Source organism: Dromiciops gliroides, chromosome 2, assembly GCF_019393635.1.
Source record: "Dromiciops gliroides isolate mDroGli1 chromosome 2, mDroGli1.pri, whole genome shotgun sequence".
NCBI lineage: Eukaryota > Metazoa > Chordata > Mammalia > Microbiotheria > Microbiotheriidae > Dromiciops > Dromiciops gliroides.
The window spans coordinates 30,376,615-30,395,591 of NC_057862.1; the positions used below are offsets into that span (position 1 = coordinate 30,376,615).

The 18,977-nt window shown below is 39.8% G+C and overlaps 1 protein-coding gene across 2 annotated transcripts in view; it reads right to left on the reverse strand.

The window, feature by feature from the left end:
* The window catches only part of CTNNA3 (catenin alpha 3), a 2,043,451-nt gene that overhangs the window by 1,925,203 nt on the left and 99,271 nt on the right, over window positions 1-18,977 (reverse strand). For both annotated transcript variants that reach the window (XM_043982624.1, XM_043982622.1), the window contains exon 4: window positions 1,892-2,058. In XM_043982624.1, coding sequence (XP_043838559.1) covers window positions 1,892-2,058 — 167 coding nt within the window. The remainder of the gene's footprint in view (window positions 1-1,891; window positions 2,059-18,977) is intronic.

Genomic DNA, 18,977 nt, shown 5'->3' on the forward strand with positions numbered 1-18,977 from the left:
AATGCACTTGAAACATAAAACATAAATAAAGTGAAGGCCTAAAACAGAATGTATTATGCTTCAGATCAACTTGAAAAATCATGGAAAGCACTCAGGATTAAAGACAAGGCGACAATAACAACAAAATAGATGTGGTTAAAATAGATTAATAGAAACTATGGTTTGCTTAAAGGCAATGAAATACCATCAATACTTAACATATATGCACCAAATGACATAGCATCCAAATACTTTAAGAGAAAGTTTATTGAATTACAGGAACAGACAGCAAAACTGAAAAAAAATAATTTGCATTTATAATTTTATTGGGTTAATTGTTCTAGAGAATTTAATATTAGTAGAACTTTCTAAAGCAAGGCAACCCCCCAAAAAAACTTGTCCTGAGGTCCTCTTTCCAAAATCATCTGTCAAGGTTTGGGGTGTAAGAGTGGTTTGGAGGAGGGAATGAAGGAAAGAAGATACCACAGCATCTGTTACAGTCACAAGGAGTATTATCCACATAGGATTTTATTACACTTCAAGGAACTGCAATTGCATCAGTGTGGGAGAGCTCTCCACCAATACAGAGCCAGCCCCTTCTCTAGCTTAGTAGAGTCTTTGTAGCCATGTCTTTGAGTTGTCATTCTGATGGAAAAAATCACTACCCCCTTTGCCAACCTGGTCATGAGTTTGTCCAAACTTAATTGGTCTGTTCCTCAGGTGACTGTCATAAAAATACATATGGGGGGGGGGGCCAGCTAGGTGGCGCAGTGGATAGAGCACCGGCCCTGGAGTCAGGAGGACCTGAGTTCAAATCCGACTTCAGACACTTAACACTTACTAGCTGTGTGACCCTAGGCAAGTCACTTAACCCCAATTGCCTCACCAAAAAAGAAAAAAAAATACACACAAGAGTCCATCACCAGACCTTTCTTCAAGGTTTTCAAAGATATGGAGATCCTGACAAGGTTCATGTCCCACTGGCACCATCTTGGAAACTAATGGGTCGCCTTAATGCTAGGATGAGGCATGGGAGGAAGAACATAGTATAATGTGTACGCATGCACACATGCACATGCATACACACACGTAGAATCTTCTCCCAAGTTACTTTAATCAACCAGCCATGGACCTTTTTCAGTTTTCTATTGGATCCTGTTTAAATACTCTTCTCATTCCTGACATTCCATCTACCATCTCCATGCTTTTGAGGAAATGTTGCCTTCTCTCCCATGCCTGGAATGTACTCCACTTTAGTCTGAAAAAAACCCTAGCTTCCTAAAAAGTATTGCTCAGATGTTATGACTTCCACAAGGGTCTCTCCTATTCTGGCTACCATCCCAGTCACTAGCAATTCCTCCTCCATGCAATTCCTTCATATTACCTTGAGTATACTTCTGTATTTTGTATTATTTACTGGTGTATATGTTCTATGCCAATGTTGCATGTCATGGTGTGTTCACCCCCCCCCCAGTAAAATGTAGACTCCTTGAGATTAAGATTATTTGGGGGCAGCTAGGTGGCACAGTGGATAAAGCACCAGGCCTGGATTCAGGAGAACCTGAGTTCAAATCTGGCCTCAGACACTTAACACTTACTAGCTGTGTGACCCTAGGCAAGTCACTTAACCCTAATTGCCTCGCAAAAAAAATATTTATTTTCATCTTTTTCTTTGTATGCCAGTGTCTAACACAGGGTCTACCTCATAGAAGTTTAATAAATTGGCTGTTGTATTGACTTCAGTGTGTCAGCCACCAATGACATTTGCAAACTAATAGGGATACACTAGCTGAGAGGGCACCTTCAAGTTTCCCATGGAGCAGCATAGTACTATAGAGCAAAGAACACCATCCCTATGCCACCCCAAGAAGTTAAGGAAAGGCAATCTTGCATGAATCCAGGTTCTACTTACAGCAGACACATGTTGCAGGAGGCACATGACATCAATCATGTCAGCCAAGATGAGCAGCCTGGTCACAGCAGCCAACAAGGCTCGAGCAGCCTGAACCACAGCCTCCCTTTTAGGCAGATAACAGGGATCATCTGTAAATGTTTCAGCTGATACCTTCAGTGCCTCACCTGTAAAATCGATGACCCCCCCCAAAAAAAAATCAGTTATATAAAGAGAAACATGACCTATTTATATCTAAATATTTATTTCAGCAGTGTCCATATTAGCAAAGAACTGGAAACAAAGTGGATCACCATTGGGGAACGGCTTTATAGCTTGTGGCACATTAAAGTAATAGAATATTATTGTATCAGAAAAAAAGAAAAGAAATACAAAAGAGGGGGCAGCTAGGTGATGCAGTGGATAAAGCACCGGCCCTGCATTCAGGAGGACCTGAGTTCAAATCCAGCCTCAGACACTTGACACTTACTAGCTGTGTGACCCTGGGCAAGTCACTTAACCCTCAATGCCCTGCGGAAAGGAAAAAGAGGAGAGGAGAGGAGAGGAGAGGAGAGGAGAGGAGAGGAGAGGAGAGGAGAGGAGAGGAGAGGAGAGGAGAGGAGAGGAGAGGAGAGGAGAGGAGAGGAGAGGAGAGGAGAGGAGAGGAGAGGAGAGGAGAGGAGAGGAGAGGAGAGGAGAGGAGAGGAGAGGAGAGGAGAGGAGAGGAGAGGAGAGGAGAGGAGAGGAGAGGAGAGGAGAGGAGAGGAGAATTATTGTATCATAAGAAATAAAGACTATAGTTGTTCAGAGGAATAAGAGGAGACATATGAATTTATGCAAAAGGAAAACATAAGTGAACTAGAAGATAAATATACACAGTAACTACAACAATGTAAGTGAAAAGAATAGTAAACTAAAGCTGAACATTCTATTATTGGAATGACCAATATTGACCCCAGAAATTGGATAAAGAAATAAAAATCCCTCCTTTCACTGGATCATGGGAACCTGTGAGTATGAAGTGCCATATACGTGGTCAATTGTTATTGATGGATTGTTTTTACTTAAATGTTTTCTTTTTTCTTTTTATTTTTAACAAGGGAAGGCTCACAGGGATGAGTGAGAATAACTGTGAGGGAATATATCCAAAAATGACTGTGATACAACAAAAAATGCATCAATTAAAATTTGTATTTTTAAATCAGTCACACATTTAAGGAGGGTTAATCAGAGGAGTTGAGTAGTCAGCCTCAAGTGTAAATCAGGCTTACCTCCTCTTACATCACCCAATACCACTCTCTCCTTTTCAGTAACATCCAATTAAACTATTTGAGATTGTTGGCTCCCATTGGATGTGCCAGATGCCAACTGAAAGTCATCTTGTTTACAAAATAGGGTGAATCCCTTGCATGGAAACACTTTCTAATCCTATATATGATAGAAAAGAGTCCTCTTTTAAGTCACACACTTGGCAACTCCCTCACAAAAGTTTAATATCAAGAGAACTATCCTATGGTACAATCAAAAAGTCTACATCCTACACTTGGTCCCCAAAAAATGTTTCACTATGGTAGAAAAAGTGCCAAATCTCCTTCAAATTATAAATATTTTATTTCCATATTCTTTGGTATTAAGAAAATTACAAATATAATTTCTACCTTCTTTACCAAAAAATGAGGAAAATTTAACCTATTAAATCCCTTTCATACATAAAGGGCATCCCAGATTTGGTATATTTCTGGTACTCCTGAATAACAGGAATACTGAGATTTCTTATAATGGTCAAATGCTTGAAAATCCTTCAGTCATATATTACAATTAGATATAATATAACAATGAATTCGAGGCCATGCCATATAAGATTCAATTAGGGGCAGCTAGGTGGCACAGTGGATAGAGCACCGGCCCTGGAGTCAGGAGTACCTGAGTTCAAATCCGGCCTCAGACACTTAACACTTACTAGCTGTGTGACCCTGGGCAAGTCACTTAACCCCAATTGCCACACTAAAAAAAAAAAAAAAAGATTCAATTAAAGGAACTGTGAATGTTTCACCTGGAGGAGAGAACACTCAGCTACAATAGCTTTGTTGAAGTATCTGAAGAGCTGTCTTATAGAAGAGAGACTGAATAAAGCAGTGGTCTTGGAAAGAAAAAAGAAAACCTATGTTTGATTCTCGCCTCAGAGATTTACTAATTATGTGACCCTGGGAAAATCACATTTCCTTATCTGTAAAATGGGAGTAAAAATAATACCTACCATTCATGGTTATAAGGATCAAATGAGATAATATGTATAATAAAAATCTTTGAAAACCTTAAAATGCTATATAATTAGCTGTCACCATCATCATTGTCTTCATGTTTAGGAGTGGTGGGAGTGGTGGAGGTGGTGGGGGTGGTGTTTGGTCCCAAAGGCTAGGGTTAGAAGCAATGGGTGAAAATAACAGAAAGACGTGCTTGGTATCAGGAATAAATCCCTTACAATTAGAGCTATCCAAAGTAGAAGGCACTGACTCTGGGAGATAGTGGGTTCTCCCTCCATGGAGGTCTTCAAGCAGAGACATGGTAACCAATTTGCTGGGGATATTATAGAAAGTATTCTCAGTCAAGTATGATTTGGATCAGATCACCTTTCCGTTCCTCATGTGGAAGTGAGGTTGGATTGGTTTTGCTTGTCCCCACAGGGAAAAACTCAGAGAAAGAGGATGAACATTCAGAGAGGCAGATTTCAGGTTCGTTATAAGGAAAAATTTTCCTAACAACTAGAGGCATCCTAAAGTAGGATAAATCACTTCAAGAGGAAGTGGTGTTCCTATCCCTAGAAGCCTTCAGATAGAACCTTGGGTGACCACTTATTGAGAATTTTGAAGAGGGAATCTCTTTGCTAAATACAGGTAGGATGAAATAGTGCCTTCCCAATTCTCTGCTTCTGTGTTTATGTGACAGAGTGGACCTAAGAGCTGTCTCACAGCCCTAAACAGCAAAACATGAAACCCCTTTGGAACTCCAGTGTTGAGAGCTCACAATCTTAAACTCTTGATAAACTGATACATTCCACTGGGCTTTTGCACCTACTTGGGTCATGATTCCACCTACTCTATAAAAGTTAAAACTGTGTACCAGGGAGCAGCTTAGTGGCTCAGTGGATAGATCACCAGCCCTGGAGTCAGGAGGAATTGAGTTCAAATCCAGCTTCAGACACTTGACACATTTACTAGCTGTGTGACCCTGGGCAAGTCACTTAACCCCAATTGCCTCATCAAAAAAAAAAAAACCAAACTGTGTACCAACTAGCCAGGTGAAAATAGTAGCCCTTCCAAACCAGCCAAGGCTTCACCCTGCCAAGCAAAAATATTAGTGTTTTCACTTTGGTGAGGCCAACATTGAAATAAAAACATAGAAGAAAAAGATGTCCTGATTCATTGTCAAAATTCTGAGGACTGGGGCAGCTAGGTGGCGCAGTGGAAAGAGCACCAGCCCTGGAGTCAGGAAGACCAGAGTTCAAATCCAACCTCAGACACTTAACACCCACTAGCTGTGTGACCCTGGGCAAGTCACTTAACCCCAATTGCCTCACTAAAAAGAAAAAGAAAAAAAAGGTCTGAGGACTAGGCGCACTCAATAACATCCAAAAATAAGCCTAAGAAAAGGAAGAATATCCTTACCAATAGCCAGGAGGCACTTAAAAAATGATCTCCCAATAGCTAGGACAAAACTAAGAGGGAAAGTATTCCAAATCTGAAGCCTTAGCCAAGAAAAACTGACAACCTATATATGTGGGGGAGTTAAGAAAAGCCAAAGCTAGTGTTAAAAATAAAAGTATCTTATATAGACATGGATCTAGAGCCACCAAGAGGACAGTAGAATCAGGCTTGGTGGGCACAAGCAGGCTACAAAGAACCATGCAAGAAGAATGGGATAAATAATGTTGTGGGGAAAATATATCACTTGAAAAAATGGGCTGGTCATACATGTGAATGAGAAGTCATTGGTAGACAACCCATATTCTCCATGGGTATCCGTATAGCATCAAGAGACAGCACAATGGTTGAGCCTCTCATGTCATACTTACAGGAAGATTTACAAGAGTTACCAAGGTTTGATAGTTAGAGATGGTTTGGTATCTATGTCATTGGTGGGGATATCCACATTCATTAAAAAGTGCAAATTCATAGAAGTATCCAAATATAAGAACATGAGTTGTTGACAAGGGATGAACACAGATCGGTTGAGTTGGTACATATAATAGAAGCAGCTTCCTATCGGATATCCATTAGAATGAAAGCTCCTTGAGAGCAGGCACTTTGTGTTGTCTTTGGATCTCTAGGACTTAGCACAGTGCTTGGTACACAACAGGTGCTTAAATAAATGCTTGTTGATTGATTGATCTTAGTTCTGAAGAGCAGCAAATGAATGTTACATTTATTATCTATCAGGCTAAACACCAAATCTACATAGAAAATTAGCATAGATTAGCATAAAGAAAATGAGCTAAAATTTGAAAAAAAAAAAGAAGACTTTACTATTTAATAAATACTGTCCTACACTGGATTTAATATCAGTTTTCTTTTCAATATACCAGTTTTCTTTCAGAAATGGTTTTTTTCTTCTTTATATAGGGATGTGATTTTGGAGAGAGAAGGACAAATTGGGAAATATAGGAGACATAAAAACAAAAGATATCAATCAAATCTGCATTTTAAAGGACATCAAAATTAGATAAGGTAGATAAAATTTATGATAGAGTTGACTGATAGATAGATAGATAGATAGATAGATAGATAGATAGATAGATAGATGGATGGATGAGAAAGACAGACAGAGACAGACAAATAGATACTGCCCTATGATTGATTGGTAATTTTACATCTTAATGAATGGGAACCCCAGCTAGAACATAAAACCAAAAATAATTAGTCTTCCTTTACCCAACCTAAGAGCATTTTCCTGAAATATGTGTTCAAAATTTTCTCTTCTACTGGATACATTTCATGGCTTTCCTATTAAAGGGATTTTCATTTATGCCAAATTCATCAGCATCCTGAATAAGTATTTATTACACAGCCAAACAAGCGAGGTGTCAAGCTGGGCATTCCAACCACAGACTTAAAAAGACATGTCGATAGCATTATGGTAGAATAAAAAGAGCTCTGACCTTGGGATGGGGGAGTTTGGGGTTCAAATCCTCTCTCTGATATTTACCTCTCAGTGCTCTAGGGAACGCTCTAAATCTATGAGCTGCAGAAAAGATGCCAACCTGCCTTGATAGAGGAAGTTTCCTCCCTGTGTGTTTGCCCTAGCAATGAAATCACAAGCCCCGTAACCCCTGGAATGTCATTGTCATCATTAGTAAAATGAGAGCATAATAGTAATGGTAGCACCAGCCCCGTGAAGGCTTTGGGAAGAGAGCACTATGGGAAAGTGGCCTGTCCTTTTTATTAGAGTTGCCAAAAATGAGAACATCTTTTCGACTTAAAAAAAAACTGACATATGAAAACAGAATTCAATTCTTGTAACAAAAACCAGGGCATTCGTGGGTGTCCTTTTTGCTCCCAGAATGTTTTGCACAATGAATTTATGGCATTTAAATTAATTGGATTAATTTCAAGACAAAGCCAAATGGTTTTAAGCCAAGCTAAAATTCAATGATACTATGAAATTTCCGATTTTAAAAAATGCTACAAAATTTTAGAAGTGTACCCCATTGCCCCACCAAAAATAAAAAATAAATAAAATAAAATAAAAATAGAAGTGTAGCCAACAGCTTAAATAAACTGGTGAGGTAAAGAAAAAATATTTTCATTTTATTACATGTAATTCCTGGGGCAGGGGTGGGGGAGGGAGGGTGTTGGTATAGTGTACAGAGCACTGGATTCAAAGTCAGAAAGGCTTACTTAGGCAGGTTTGTATAGAAGTTGTAGAGAGATTGAGATCTGCACTGGTGGAGTGAGTTTCCCCACAGGGAGTTCCTTTTTTTATTTTTTTTCCTTTGGTCCTGACCTGTAATCCCATCACTACAGGGAACTGCCAGCTCCATCAATGCAGAGCTCCAAGATCTCTATAGCTCATAGTCTTAGAAAGCTGCTTGAATGTACCAAAAGGTTGAATGACTTGCTCAGGGTCATACAGCCAGTAGGTGTCTGAAGCAGACTCCAAGATCAGACTATGCTACACTGACAAGAAAAATCAGAGGTCCTTATTGTGTTGTTTATAAATCTAAGAAAATTGTTCCATTAAATAGGGCACAATTGTGTAAATATTGTATCTCCCTATCTCTCCCAGGATAGAAAAGCAGGAGCTACTTGGGAACTTTAACCTACTTCTTTTTTCTGACCTCTGCTGGTTCACTCCTCCTTTGGCAACCCAGTGCCTCCCTCTCCATTCCTGGGGGATCACCATATTGAGGTCAGTATAAACACATGATCAACTTAGCCCACTGCAGCTCAGAACTCCTGAGCTCAAGAAATCCACCATCCTTAATCTCCCCAGTAGCTAGCATCATAGTCATGTGCCACCACATCCAGTCCACTAAACTTTTCCATTTTCAGGTAGTACAAACATTATGAAATGGGATATTTTGTTTCTGCACTAAGATTATAGCCCCTGCAACATTAACTCCCAATATTGCAAGTGACAGTCTTTTAAAGTTATTTACACTAAAACAGAGTGATAATAGCACACAGCAATTTACATTGTAAAACAAACAATAAAAGGATACTAATATAGATTTATGGTTCAATTATCTGTTAAAGCTTTGTATTGAAATAGCTGTCCATAAATGTTCTCCTTTGAATTTATCTCTGAGTGACGATGGGTACTATTGACTGTAATGCCATGAATAAACATACCTCTTAGGATTATTTCTGATTCAAATTGTAATCTTTGTTTGGGATGGGGGGGGATCAGTTATGATACCTGTCCACACTGGATACTGATCCTGTGCTTTTCCTATACCAGCATCTCTTTCTGAAATCTGAGAAAATGCAGGGTTTTATGTCTCCAGTAAGACTTTGCTGAGCTAGCAAACACTGGAATTTGTATCCTTGATTTTCCAAGAGCACTAAGGGAATTCTATTACAGGAAGGTGAGGGGGGTGGGGGCAGGAAGGAAGTCTAGAAATGGTCTAGAATTTATAGACTCTATTCTCTTCCCCATTTGGAACTTCAGGACATTTGACCTATCTTGGGATACTTCTCCCATTCTCTATGGCATTTCAAATATCACTAACAGTAGTTTAGCAATCACATCCAACAATTATTTCAATACTTCCAATATGAAATTCATTTGAGTCTGGTGACTTGAATTGAAGAGCAGCTACTTGCTTCTTTTGGAAATCAACTCCTCATTAGTCATTTGTATTTTGTCATTTCAAGAAACAAAAAGAAAATGGTACAGCTCTGTCTTCTTTCTGTTAACAGTTAACATCATCTCATACACCCCAAGCAAAGATCTTGTCTATATTTCATCTTCCTATTTTCCCATATATAGCTTTTTAAAAACCCTTTTGTTGTCCTTAGATTTCCTTCTTAACTTTGACTCATTCTAAGTTTTAACACTCCTAACACTACCTTTTATAAGACCATGCTATAATCTTATATTTCTTCTCTTTTGCCTAGCCTAGCTTCTGTCTCTTGCACATGCCTTTTCAAAATCTAGGTTAGTGGGGGCAGCTAGGTGGAGCATTGGATAGAGTACGGGCCCTGGAGTCAGGAGGACCTGAGTTCAAATCTGGCCTCAGACACTTGACACTGTGTGACCCTGGGCAAGTCACTTAACCCCAATTGCCTCGCCAAGGGAAAAAAATGTCAAACAAAATCTAGGTTAGAGAGTTCCCTATGCATCCACATCAGTCTCTTCAGACAATATCCTTTTTTTCTTCTTCATCAAAATTGTTTCTACTGGTGTCTCCAGAATTTCATTCCTGTATACCTGCCATCCCTTCTGGGCTGACCTCCCCCGTAGAATTTTTGTTCACTGGATTTTAACAAGACTTCTGAACCCTTTGAAATCTGCTCTCCTAAATTCCAAGGTGCACATTAGGCTATACCCAGATTCCTTTCCTCTATCACAAACTCTAGGAGAGAGGGTTCACTTCTCCACTCAGGTTCCTATCATTTCCACCCATCAACTGATTCCTCCTGTTAGTGGAAATCATATTTAGAATAGGATTCTCCCTTGTTGACTCATTCACCTTTTGAAGTTGAAATTATCAATAAGGAAAGTGAAGGGGACAGCTAGGTGGTGCAGTGGATAAAGTACCAGCCCTGGATTCAGGAGGACCTGAGTTCAAATCCAGTTCAGACACTTGACACTTACTAGCTGTGTGACCCTGGGCAAGTCACTTAACCCTCATTGCTCCGCAAAAAAAAAAAAGCAAGTGAAATTATTGACTAAACAGCTTTTAGCAGAAAAGGTAGCAGTACATGTGCAGATAATCAAAGTCCTACACCATCACTACTCCTACATAATGTCATTGACCTTGAATTCATCTATTTTCTCAGTTGAGATACGGGGGTAAAAAGACAGCAATCTCTGTCAACAGTGACTACTAAAGCATCAAGCATTCTCCCATGCTTACCATACCAACAGCTAATAGACAAAAGCAAGAAAAAGCATGAGCACTTGTCACTGAAAGGATGATTTTCCTTTTCAAATAAATTCAACTCAATAAACATTTATTAAGTGCTTACTATGTGGCAGGCACTATGCTAAGTGCTGGGGATACAAATAAGAAAAAGACAGTCCCTGACCTCATGGAGCTTACAATCTAATGGGGGGGGGTGTGAAGCTAACACACAAAGAGAAGCCAAAAAGGAAGGGGGGGTGTCTTCAGAGGAAACCCAGCATGGGAAAAGTCAAAGCCAAGCAGAAGAATTGATGGAAAATTGGAGTTACCAGAAAGTTTGTGAGCCTTCTATAAAGGAAGACTTTGAAAGGAGCTTAGCACTTCTACCCTCTAGTCCTCCATTCAGAGGAGAGAAGCAAGTGATGGTGAGTTGAGAAAGTGTAGAGTATCAAAACCTCAGTCATTCTTTGTGGTGATGAGATTTCATTTTCCTTGAATGAAGAAGATATATAAAAAGACAAAGGAAAAAGAGTCATCAAGAGACAGGTGTGGGGCAGCTAGGTGGCTCAGTGGATAAAGCACTGGTCCTTGATTCAGGAGGACCTGAGTTCAAATCCAGCTTCAGACAGACACTAGCTGTGTGACCCTGGGCAAGTCACTTAACCCTCATTGCCCTGCCCCCCCCCAAAAAAAGATAATTAAGGAAGAGACAAGGGGAGATTTCTGTGCAGTAAAGCCATGTGACTTTGGGCATCTCTTCATCCTTGGGGACTTTCCTATGTCTCTTTGTTTCTCTTTTTTGTATATACTGTTGGGAAACTCTTGTGTACCAGGCTATGCTATGGGTTACCAAAGGTCTTTAGGCCAAAAAAATATGGAAAGGTTTGGTAATAATGAATCTATATCATATAAGTAATAATTCTCACATGTTCAGCAATAGGCATATTAAATAGGCAATACCTATTCTCTCCTATAAGCCTACATTAGAGGGGGCAGCTAGGTGGCACAGTGGATAAAGCACTGACCCTGGATTCAGGAGGACCTGAGTTCAAATCCTGCCTCAGACATTTGACACTTAACTGGCTGTGTGACCCTGGGCAAGTCACTTACCACTCATTGTCCCACCAAAAGAAAAACAAAAAAATAAGCCTGCATCAGAGGTCAGCCAGGGATTGTGGGGATCGGGGACATACAGAGTTAAAATACATTTAACCCTTGTATGTGCTAAGTAGGGAAATGTGAGATAGTTCTCATGAAATACATACACAAACATCCGATTATAATTCTCTTTCTCCTCTCTTGTCTATATTTTCCATGCCCTACCTTGTTACTAGAATATTCAGTATGCCATCACTAAATCCCCTATGCCTGCTCTAAACAAAGCCTTGTATTCTGTGTCATGGATTATACTCTCTACGATTCATTGTGAGCATTTCTCATATGTGACATTTCATATGGGTAGCCACATATACACGTAGCATTAAGCCTTTTGTTAGTGCCAAAACACATCAATAAGTTTTAATCCAGAAATTATTAACCATGGTATTGATTATAAAAATGTAATCTTCAAATAAATAAGAAGAGGTAGCTACACAATAATGGTGTCTCTATAGAGCTTTTTAGAGACAAGACTTTTTATATCTTACCAACAACATACACAGACTCCAGTGAATTTTTTTCATAGCCTGACTCCAACCTATGTTTCCAGATTAATTACACAGTACTTGCTTTCATGTACACAATAGCCCAGCCAAACTGGCCTTCTTACTGTTCCTCATACATAGCACACCATCTCCTATCTCTACACCCTTGCACCAGCTGAACCCCATGACTGAAATGCATTTTCTCCTCATCTCCACTTCTTGGAACTCCTAGTGTCCTTGAAGGCTCAACTGGAGCACTATATTTACATGAAGCAGTCCCTCATGCTTCTACATTCCCAGCTCCCTAAATTATCTTGTATCTACTATGCAGATACCTATAAATGCGTATGTCATCTCCCCAGGATGGATAGGCTGTAAGTAAGATTTTCAAGACCAGAATGTTTCACTTTAGTCTTTGGCTCTCTAGTTCCTACCATAGTACCTGACACATAAAATAGATGTTTAATAAATTCTTCTTGTTTGCCTTATTGATCAGGTAGGAATGGTGTTAGAAGGAAGAAGTGAGCAATGGGGTAACTTTAAGCATATCTTGAATGCTTTTAAATAATATTACCAGCTCTTACTTTAATGAAGAGAGTGCTGCCCCCTAAAGTCAGAAAGACTAGGGTTCAAATTTTGCCTCTTTATTTACTATTCATGTGACCCTTTGAAAGTCACAATTTTTCCCTGCCCCCATTTCCTCATCTGTTAAATGGATTTAAAAGAATCTAGGGCACCCACATCATGGGGTTGTACTGAAGCACAAATGATATAGTGTATATAAAGTGCTTTGCAAATGTTAAAGCCATATAAACGTCAGTTATCTTTATTTAATACACTTTAACAAAGCATCATTATCTCATTGAACTCTTACCATGATTTTATGTGATAGGTGCTATAAACACTCTCAATCCCATTTTTAGATGAGGAAATGGAGGCCCAGTGTGACACTATTGTGCCTATTTAGGAGATGGGGAAACTGAGGCTCAAGAAAAATTAAGTGGGAGAATTAGGACATAAACCGAGGTCTTGTGACTGTTGAATGCTTTTTCCTGTACTGTGTAGTACAGATAACTTCTTTATTTAAAAATTTTCACCTTTCAACAGATTATTCTGGCATCACATAATCACCCCCAAACTTCAATCAACATTTTTTGTCATATAACAAAAAGCTACCAAATAAGCTACTTCTACCAACAGAAAAAAAAGATATGTCAACATACCTGTGGCCAGAAGTGTCTATTAACAAAAAGTCCTTCTGTAGAATATTTTTATGGCCAACTATATGAGGCACCAGAGTATTAAATCAAGAAGACTTTTTGATAATGCTCTCTAGATAGCTCAATTTATGGCTATCACAAAAATTAATGAGCATTTGGATTTTATTTTATGAATACAAATTTCTTAATACATTATTAATGATGAAAATATTAGGCTGAGATGAGGCAAATGTGAATACCCTTTCCAAATGCCCCAAGACCCTTCAAATGGACACCATCGCACTCCCCAAGCATTTGCCAAATCAACCTAATCAAGAAACAAGCAAACTGGAAATTAACAAAAACAGCTCTTAAGAGTTTATGCCACCAATGTGGAGTAGAATCTGACTGCTGGGGATAGAACATCTCAAGATGAACTGTTTTTTACTTGCCTTTCAAGTGACCCCTTGCTAATAGGGATGTCAGCATGCTATGCAAATATTATAATCTTGTATTGAATACAGGGATTTCATTATTCACTTCAATCTTTAGCATCCATTCTCTCTGGTCTCTATCTCCCTCGACTCATTCTACGTATTTGACTTGTCTTTATTCTCATTTTCTGGCTTTCTGATTAAGGCATTAAAGAGCACATTTGGAATTTTTAAAAATCTCTTTTTGCCCCCTATCTCTAATTCCCCTATCACTTTCTCAAACTCAGACTTTAACTTTGTCTCCAAGGCTAGAACTTTCTTACCACATATTCCCACCTCCAAAATACTATCCAAGCCTCTTGACCTTTACCACTCATCAAGCTGCCCATTATTCATGCTTTAATTACTTCTTGCCTCATAATTCTTTTCTTTATTATTTTCCCAAATCTCTAAATTTCAGAGGCCACTGAATGACAATGCTCATAGACCCTGGGACACCAAAAGGACAGTGAGTAGTTAGTTTTACTTTAGAGGCCTCAGAACTTTTTAAAGGCTCCAGAACAGGCAGTCCCCCATACATCTTAGTCAAACATTGCAGCTGAGCCCAAAACTGAACCCAAAAGCCAGGTGGAAAGTATCTCAGAATTGTTCAGTATCCCCAGTGGTCCATAGTTACTCATTGCCACTGAAACCCACCCATCTCTTTATCTCCCAAAGATGAAATTAATGAGAGTCATGAAACACTCTGGCCTGAGATGAATCCAAAGGACAGACTATCTGAGGGGTAACAGGTGGACTCTGTGGGCTCCCACAAAGCCCTCTCTTTGACATTAAAAGTCCTTCACCATCTGCTTGTAGCCCATTTGTACAGTCTCATTGTATATTGTTCCAGCCAAACTGTCCTTCCCCTTTACTGTTCCCATTAGAATGTAAGCTCCTTGAAGGCAGAACTCTTTTTGTCTTTCTTTGCATCACTTAGCATAATGCCTGAGTGATGAAATAATGGGATTTAACAGATACTCAAAGACCCACCTGGAGATTAATCTATACTGATTGAATCAAGTGAGAGTGATTGACTGCTGATTAGACCTACTTCAAGTTAACTGGATGGTAATCACACCTGGCTAGCCCTTAATGGATTTGGAGGATGCCAACCAATCAGCTTGAAGCAGTGTGTAAGGACCACCTCTGTTCCAGACCTATAAAAAGCTTCCACAATCAGTTTGCTGGAGAGAGTTCCTGATTAAAGCAGGCTCGTGGAAGAGGACTTGAGGAAGAACCCAACCAGGCTGGAACTCTATGCGAGATAGGCCTTTTCTTAACTTTCTGAACTCCTTGTGAATACCTATATGCTTTAATAGATGTTTAATGCCCAAAGACTGGTGCTGAAGCTTCTAATTTAAGGTGGCCACAATTTAGATTTTAAACATCACACCTGGTACATGGTAAGCACTTAATAAATGCTTATTGATGTGACTGTCTGCCTCCCACATCTAAACCTTTGTCCTCCTTCATGAGTGATATGTTCTTCCTCAACTCTGCTTCCCTTCAAGGATCAGCTCAAGAGCCTCTTTTTTTTTTAAGAGCCTCCTTCTAAACAAGACTTTCTTCTCTCACTCTTTCACTGCCCCCCCTTTCTCCCTCTCCCCCTGTCTGTCTGTCTCTCTGATCCCCCTCCCCTCCCTCCCTCTCACTCACTCACTCACTCACTCACTCACTCACTCTCACACACACACACACACACACACACACACACACACACACACACTCTTTTGAGTCCCCTACCCCTTAAAGTTCTTAAAGTTATTTTGCATATATTCCACATTTACTCATCTGTGTACACGTTGTTTTGCCCAATAGAATATAAATTTCCTGAAGGGAGCGATTTTTATTATTGTTTATTACCAAAACCCAGCATAATATCTGACAAATCCAGGTAGGGAAGGGACTGGACCTTTGATTTCACTGATACAGAGAATTCCCAGGTAAGGAAATACCTCCTACCATACAGACCAGCACCTTTCTCTGCAACGTAGAGTCTTTGCTGCCTAGATCACCAAGAGGTTAAGTGACTCACCTAGGGTCACATGGCCAGCATGTGTCAGAGAAGGAACTTGATTCTATCTCCGGGCTTTGAAACCAGCCCTCTAGCCACTATTAGGCAAACACTGCATAATAGATCTGAATGTAAGAGGTGCTTAATAAATGTTGAATGAATACATGAATGAATGGATGATAGGTGTATTGCCAGCAATGACTTGCACATGAGAAGAAGCATAAAAGTTACCAACAAAAACATATGGCCAGTGTGTCATGACACAATATTGAACAACAAACCTGTTGTAAACAACCAAAATGTTGCTCTGATTTTTAAAAAAACACAAATATTATAAAGACCTAGAGAACAGCATCCAGTGTCTTGGGCAGCACCTCAATATTGGATTTATGAAAAGACACAGCTAGGAAGGGGGCAGCTAGGTGGTGCAGTGGATAGAGTTCCAAGCTTGGAATTAGGAAGACATCTTCCTGAATTCAAATTTGTTTAGACACTAGCTGTGTGACCCTGGGTAATTCACTTAACCCCATTTGCCTCAATTTCCTCATCTGTCAAATGAGCCAGAGAAGGAAACAGAAAAGCATTCCAATATTGTTGCAACAGAAAAACTCCAAATGGGGTCATCAAGAGTCAGACATGACTGAAAAACAACTGAACTGACTAAACTGGAAAGACGCATCTGAAAAAGCACAGGAAAGGAGGCAGTATTAGGTTGGGATCAATGATAGTGGAAGGAGAAAGCCCACCAATTAGATACAAGCTCATCTGAAGTGTGAAAATGGCTCCTTCTGTCTTCCAACTTCTCCTTCTTACTTGTAACAAGAACTCTAGATAATATTACACATTTGGAGAGCACCAAAGTCAAATTCTTCCCTGCGTCACTTCCTCTCTGTGAACCTCAGTTTCCCCATATGTAAAATGAGAGGCTTGAACTAGGTGGCCTCTTCCCTTCTGGTTCTCAATCCATGAATCTATGTACAATTGACAAACCTCTCAATGCTCCACACTAAGAAGTTTCTACCTACACCTGAAAATCAGAGCCACAGGCAGAGAGCCCCATAGGAGATGGATTCATTGAGATCACAGAAGATCATATCAAGGTAGGAAGACAGAAGAAACTACAGTCTTAGAGTGAAACAGAACCAAGAATATTTCTTACTTACCTGGTTGGGGGGGTGGTGGCTGATAACAGTCAAGCCTAAAGTTTTATACAGTGTCTTCATCAATTCCTTATCCTTGAAAATATTTTAGCTTTTCTAACAGGTATTAGGTATAGACAAATGAACAAATATTTTAAAGTATTCACTATGTGTCAGCCACTGTGCTAGACACTGGGGATATAAATGCAAAAGTGACATAGTACCTGCCCTCAAGGAACTTATATTCTAATAGGGGAAAACAGGTAGGACAGTGGTGGTCAGGTAAGAATGCTTGGGGTGGGGAATCCCAGTGAAAGTGAGTGGAAGCAGAGTGGAATCAATCAGTTGTCATGTTCTTCCCAGAAGCATTGGTAGTATTAAGTGGATTACACTTTTCAGAGAAAGAGGTAGATATTTGGAGAAGATTGGGAAACCAATATATTAAGAGTTGCTGGATATGGACCAGCTTAGAGGAAATGGTAAAGTAGAGGGTAAAAATTTATGCTAACTCACTCATTCATTCCCCAATCCTGGTAACAGCCTCAGAGCAGAGTTTTCGAATTAAGCGGATTAAGCTTTGGGAGATGGGAAGAGATAGAGAGGCATAGCTCTCTGGGAGAGGGCTGGTCCAGGTGAGGACAAGCATTAGGGAAACCTGTGCTCTTTCTGCAATACCAGAATCCCAGAGTTCCCGAGGACCTTGGAAGTTGTCCCAATTTCCTGCTGCAAGTCTGAATTCCCTCTATAGCAGCCCGCAAGTGGTCACAGTGCCTCTGCTCAAACGTCCCCACCATGAGGGGGAAGGCACAATACATGCCCTTCCTTCAGCTGAACTGTTTTTAATGCCACTACCCACAGGACCCATCTCGCCTTCTCTTCTATAGTAGCCATTTTTTACATGTCACAGGATATGAAAAAAATCCATTGTGTAAAAATATGTAATATAATTCTGCTAAAATTTAAAGGATTTGCTTTTATATTAACTCTAAGAGTTATTACAAAAGCACTTTATAAACCTTAAGATTCAGAAATGTTATTATTATTACAGATTATACTTACAACCTGTTATTAAAGTTTATTAATAATAAATGCTGACATTTACTCAGTACTTTTCAGGTGTCAAAGGACTTTAACAGCATCTCATTCAAGTCTCACAAGGGGGTGCCACAGGTATTATCAATATCTTCACTTTACAGATGATAAAACTATGCCTCAGAGAAGTATAGAGACTAGACCAGGATCACACAGCCAGTAACTCCAAAAGGTGAGATTCGAACTCAGGTCTTTCTGACTCCAGGCCCAGCACTCTATCCACTGTGCCACCTCTCTGCCCCTTTTCTTCAGTGTACCAGGGTCCAAATCCCAGTTCTGACACTGATTCCACCTGAGCAAGACCCCTCCTCTCTCCGGACCTCAATCTTCTCATCTGTAAAATGATGGAGTTCGATTAGATGTCTAGCTCTGAATCTATGAACCTATAATCCTAGACTCTGTGCATTCATATTTCAAAAAAGTCTTAAATGGCACCTTAAAAAAATCCTCTGGAGGCTTCTGCAGCTTGCTGGCTGGATCACTGACTGTTCTGCACCAGCGAATATGCGCACACAGGCCAAAATGGATATTGCCTCTCAAAATGCCAAAGCTTTTTCCCTAAGAGCTGCAGTTTCCTTTTACATCCTGGCTTAGATTTATAGGGTTCACCTGAAAACCCCAGGCAACAAAGCCTGACTTATTCCTTCCCAGAGTACAAGCTGGCATTCTATTTTTTGGCTTCAGTATTTCTCATATTGAGTAATGATCACCTTCCAGAAATTTACTGCTTTGAACAGTTAAGATGACCCCCTCATGTTAGCTCAACCCTCTCTACTAGCTCCCAAAACACTCATACTGGGTATCCTAAAAGCATCGCATTTGTCTTCCCTCCTATGTGCATAACCAGCCAGGCAACCTACTACGTGAGGCCAATGAATTCTTCTGTATTGGGGGCCAATGAACTAGGGTCTCTCCACCTGTCAAATAAAGATCTGTACCTCTTTACACAGTGGTATGACTGACTGGGAGACTATGCGG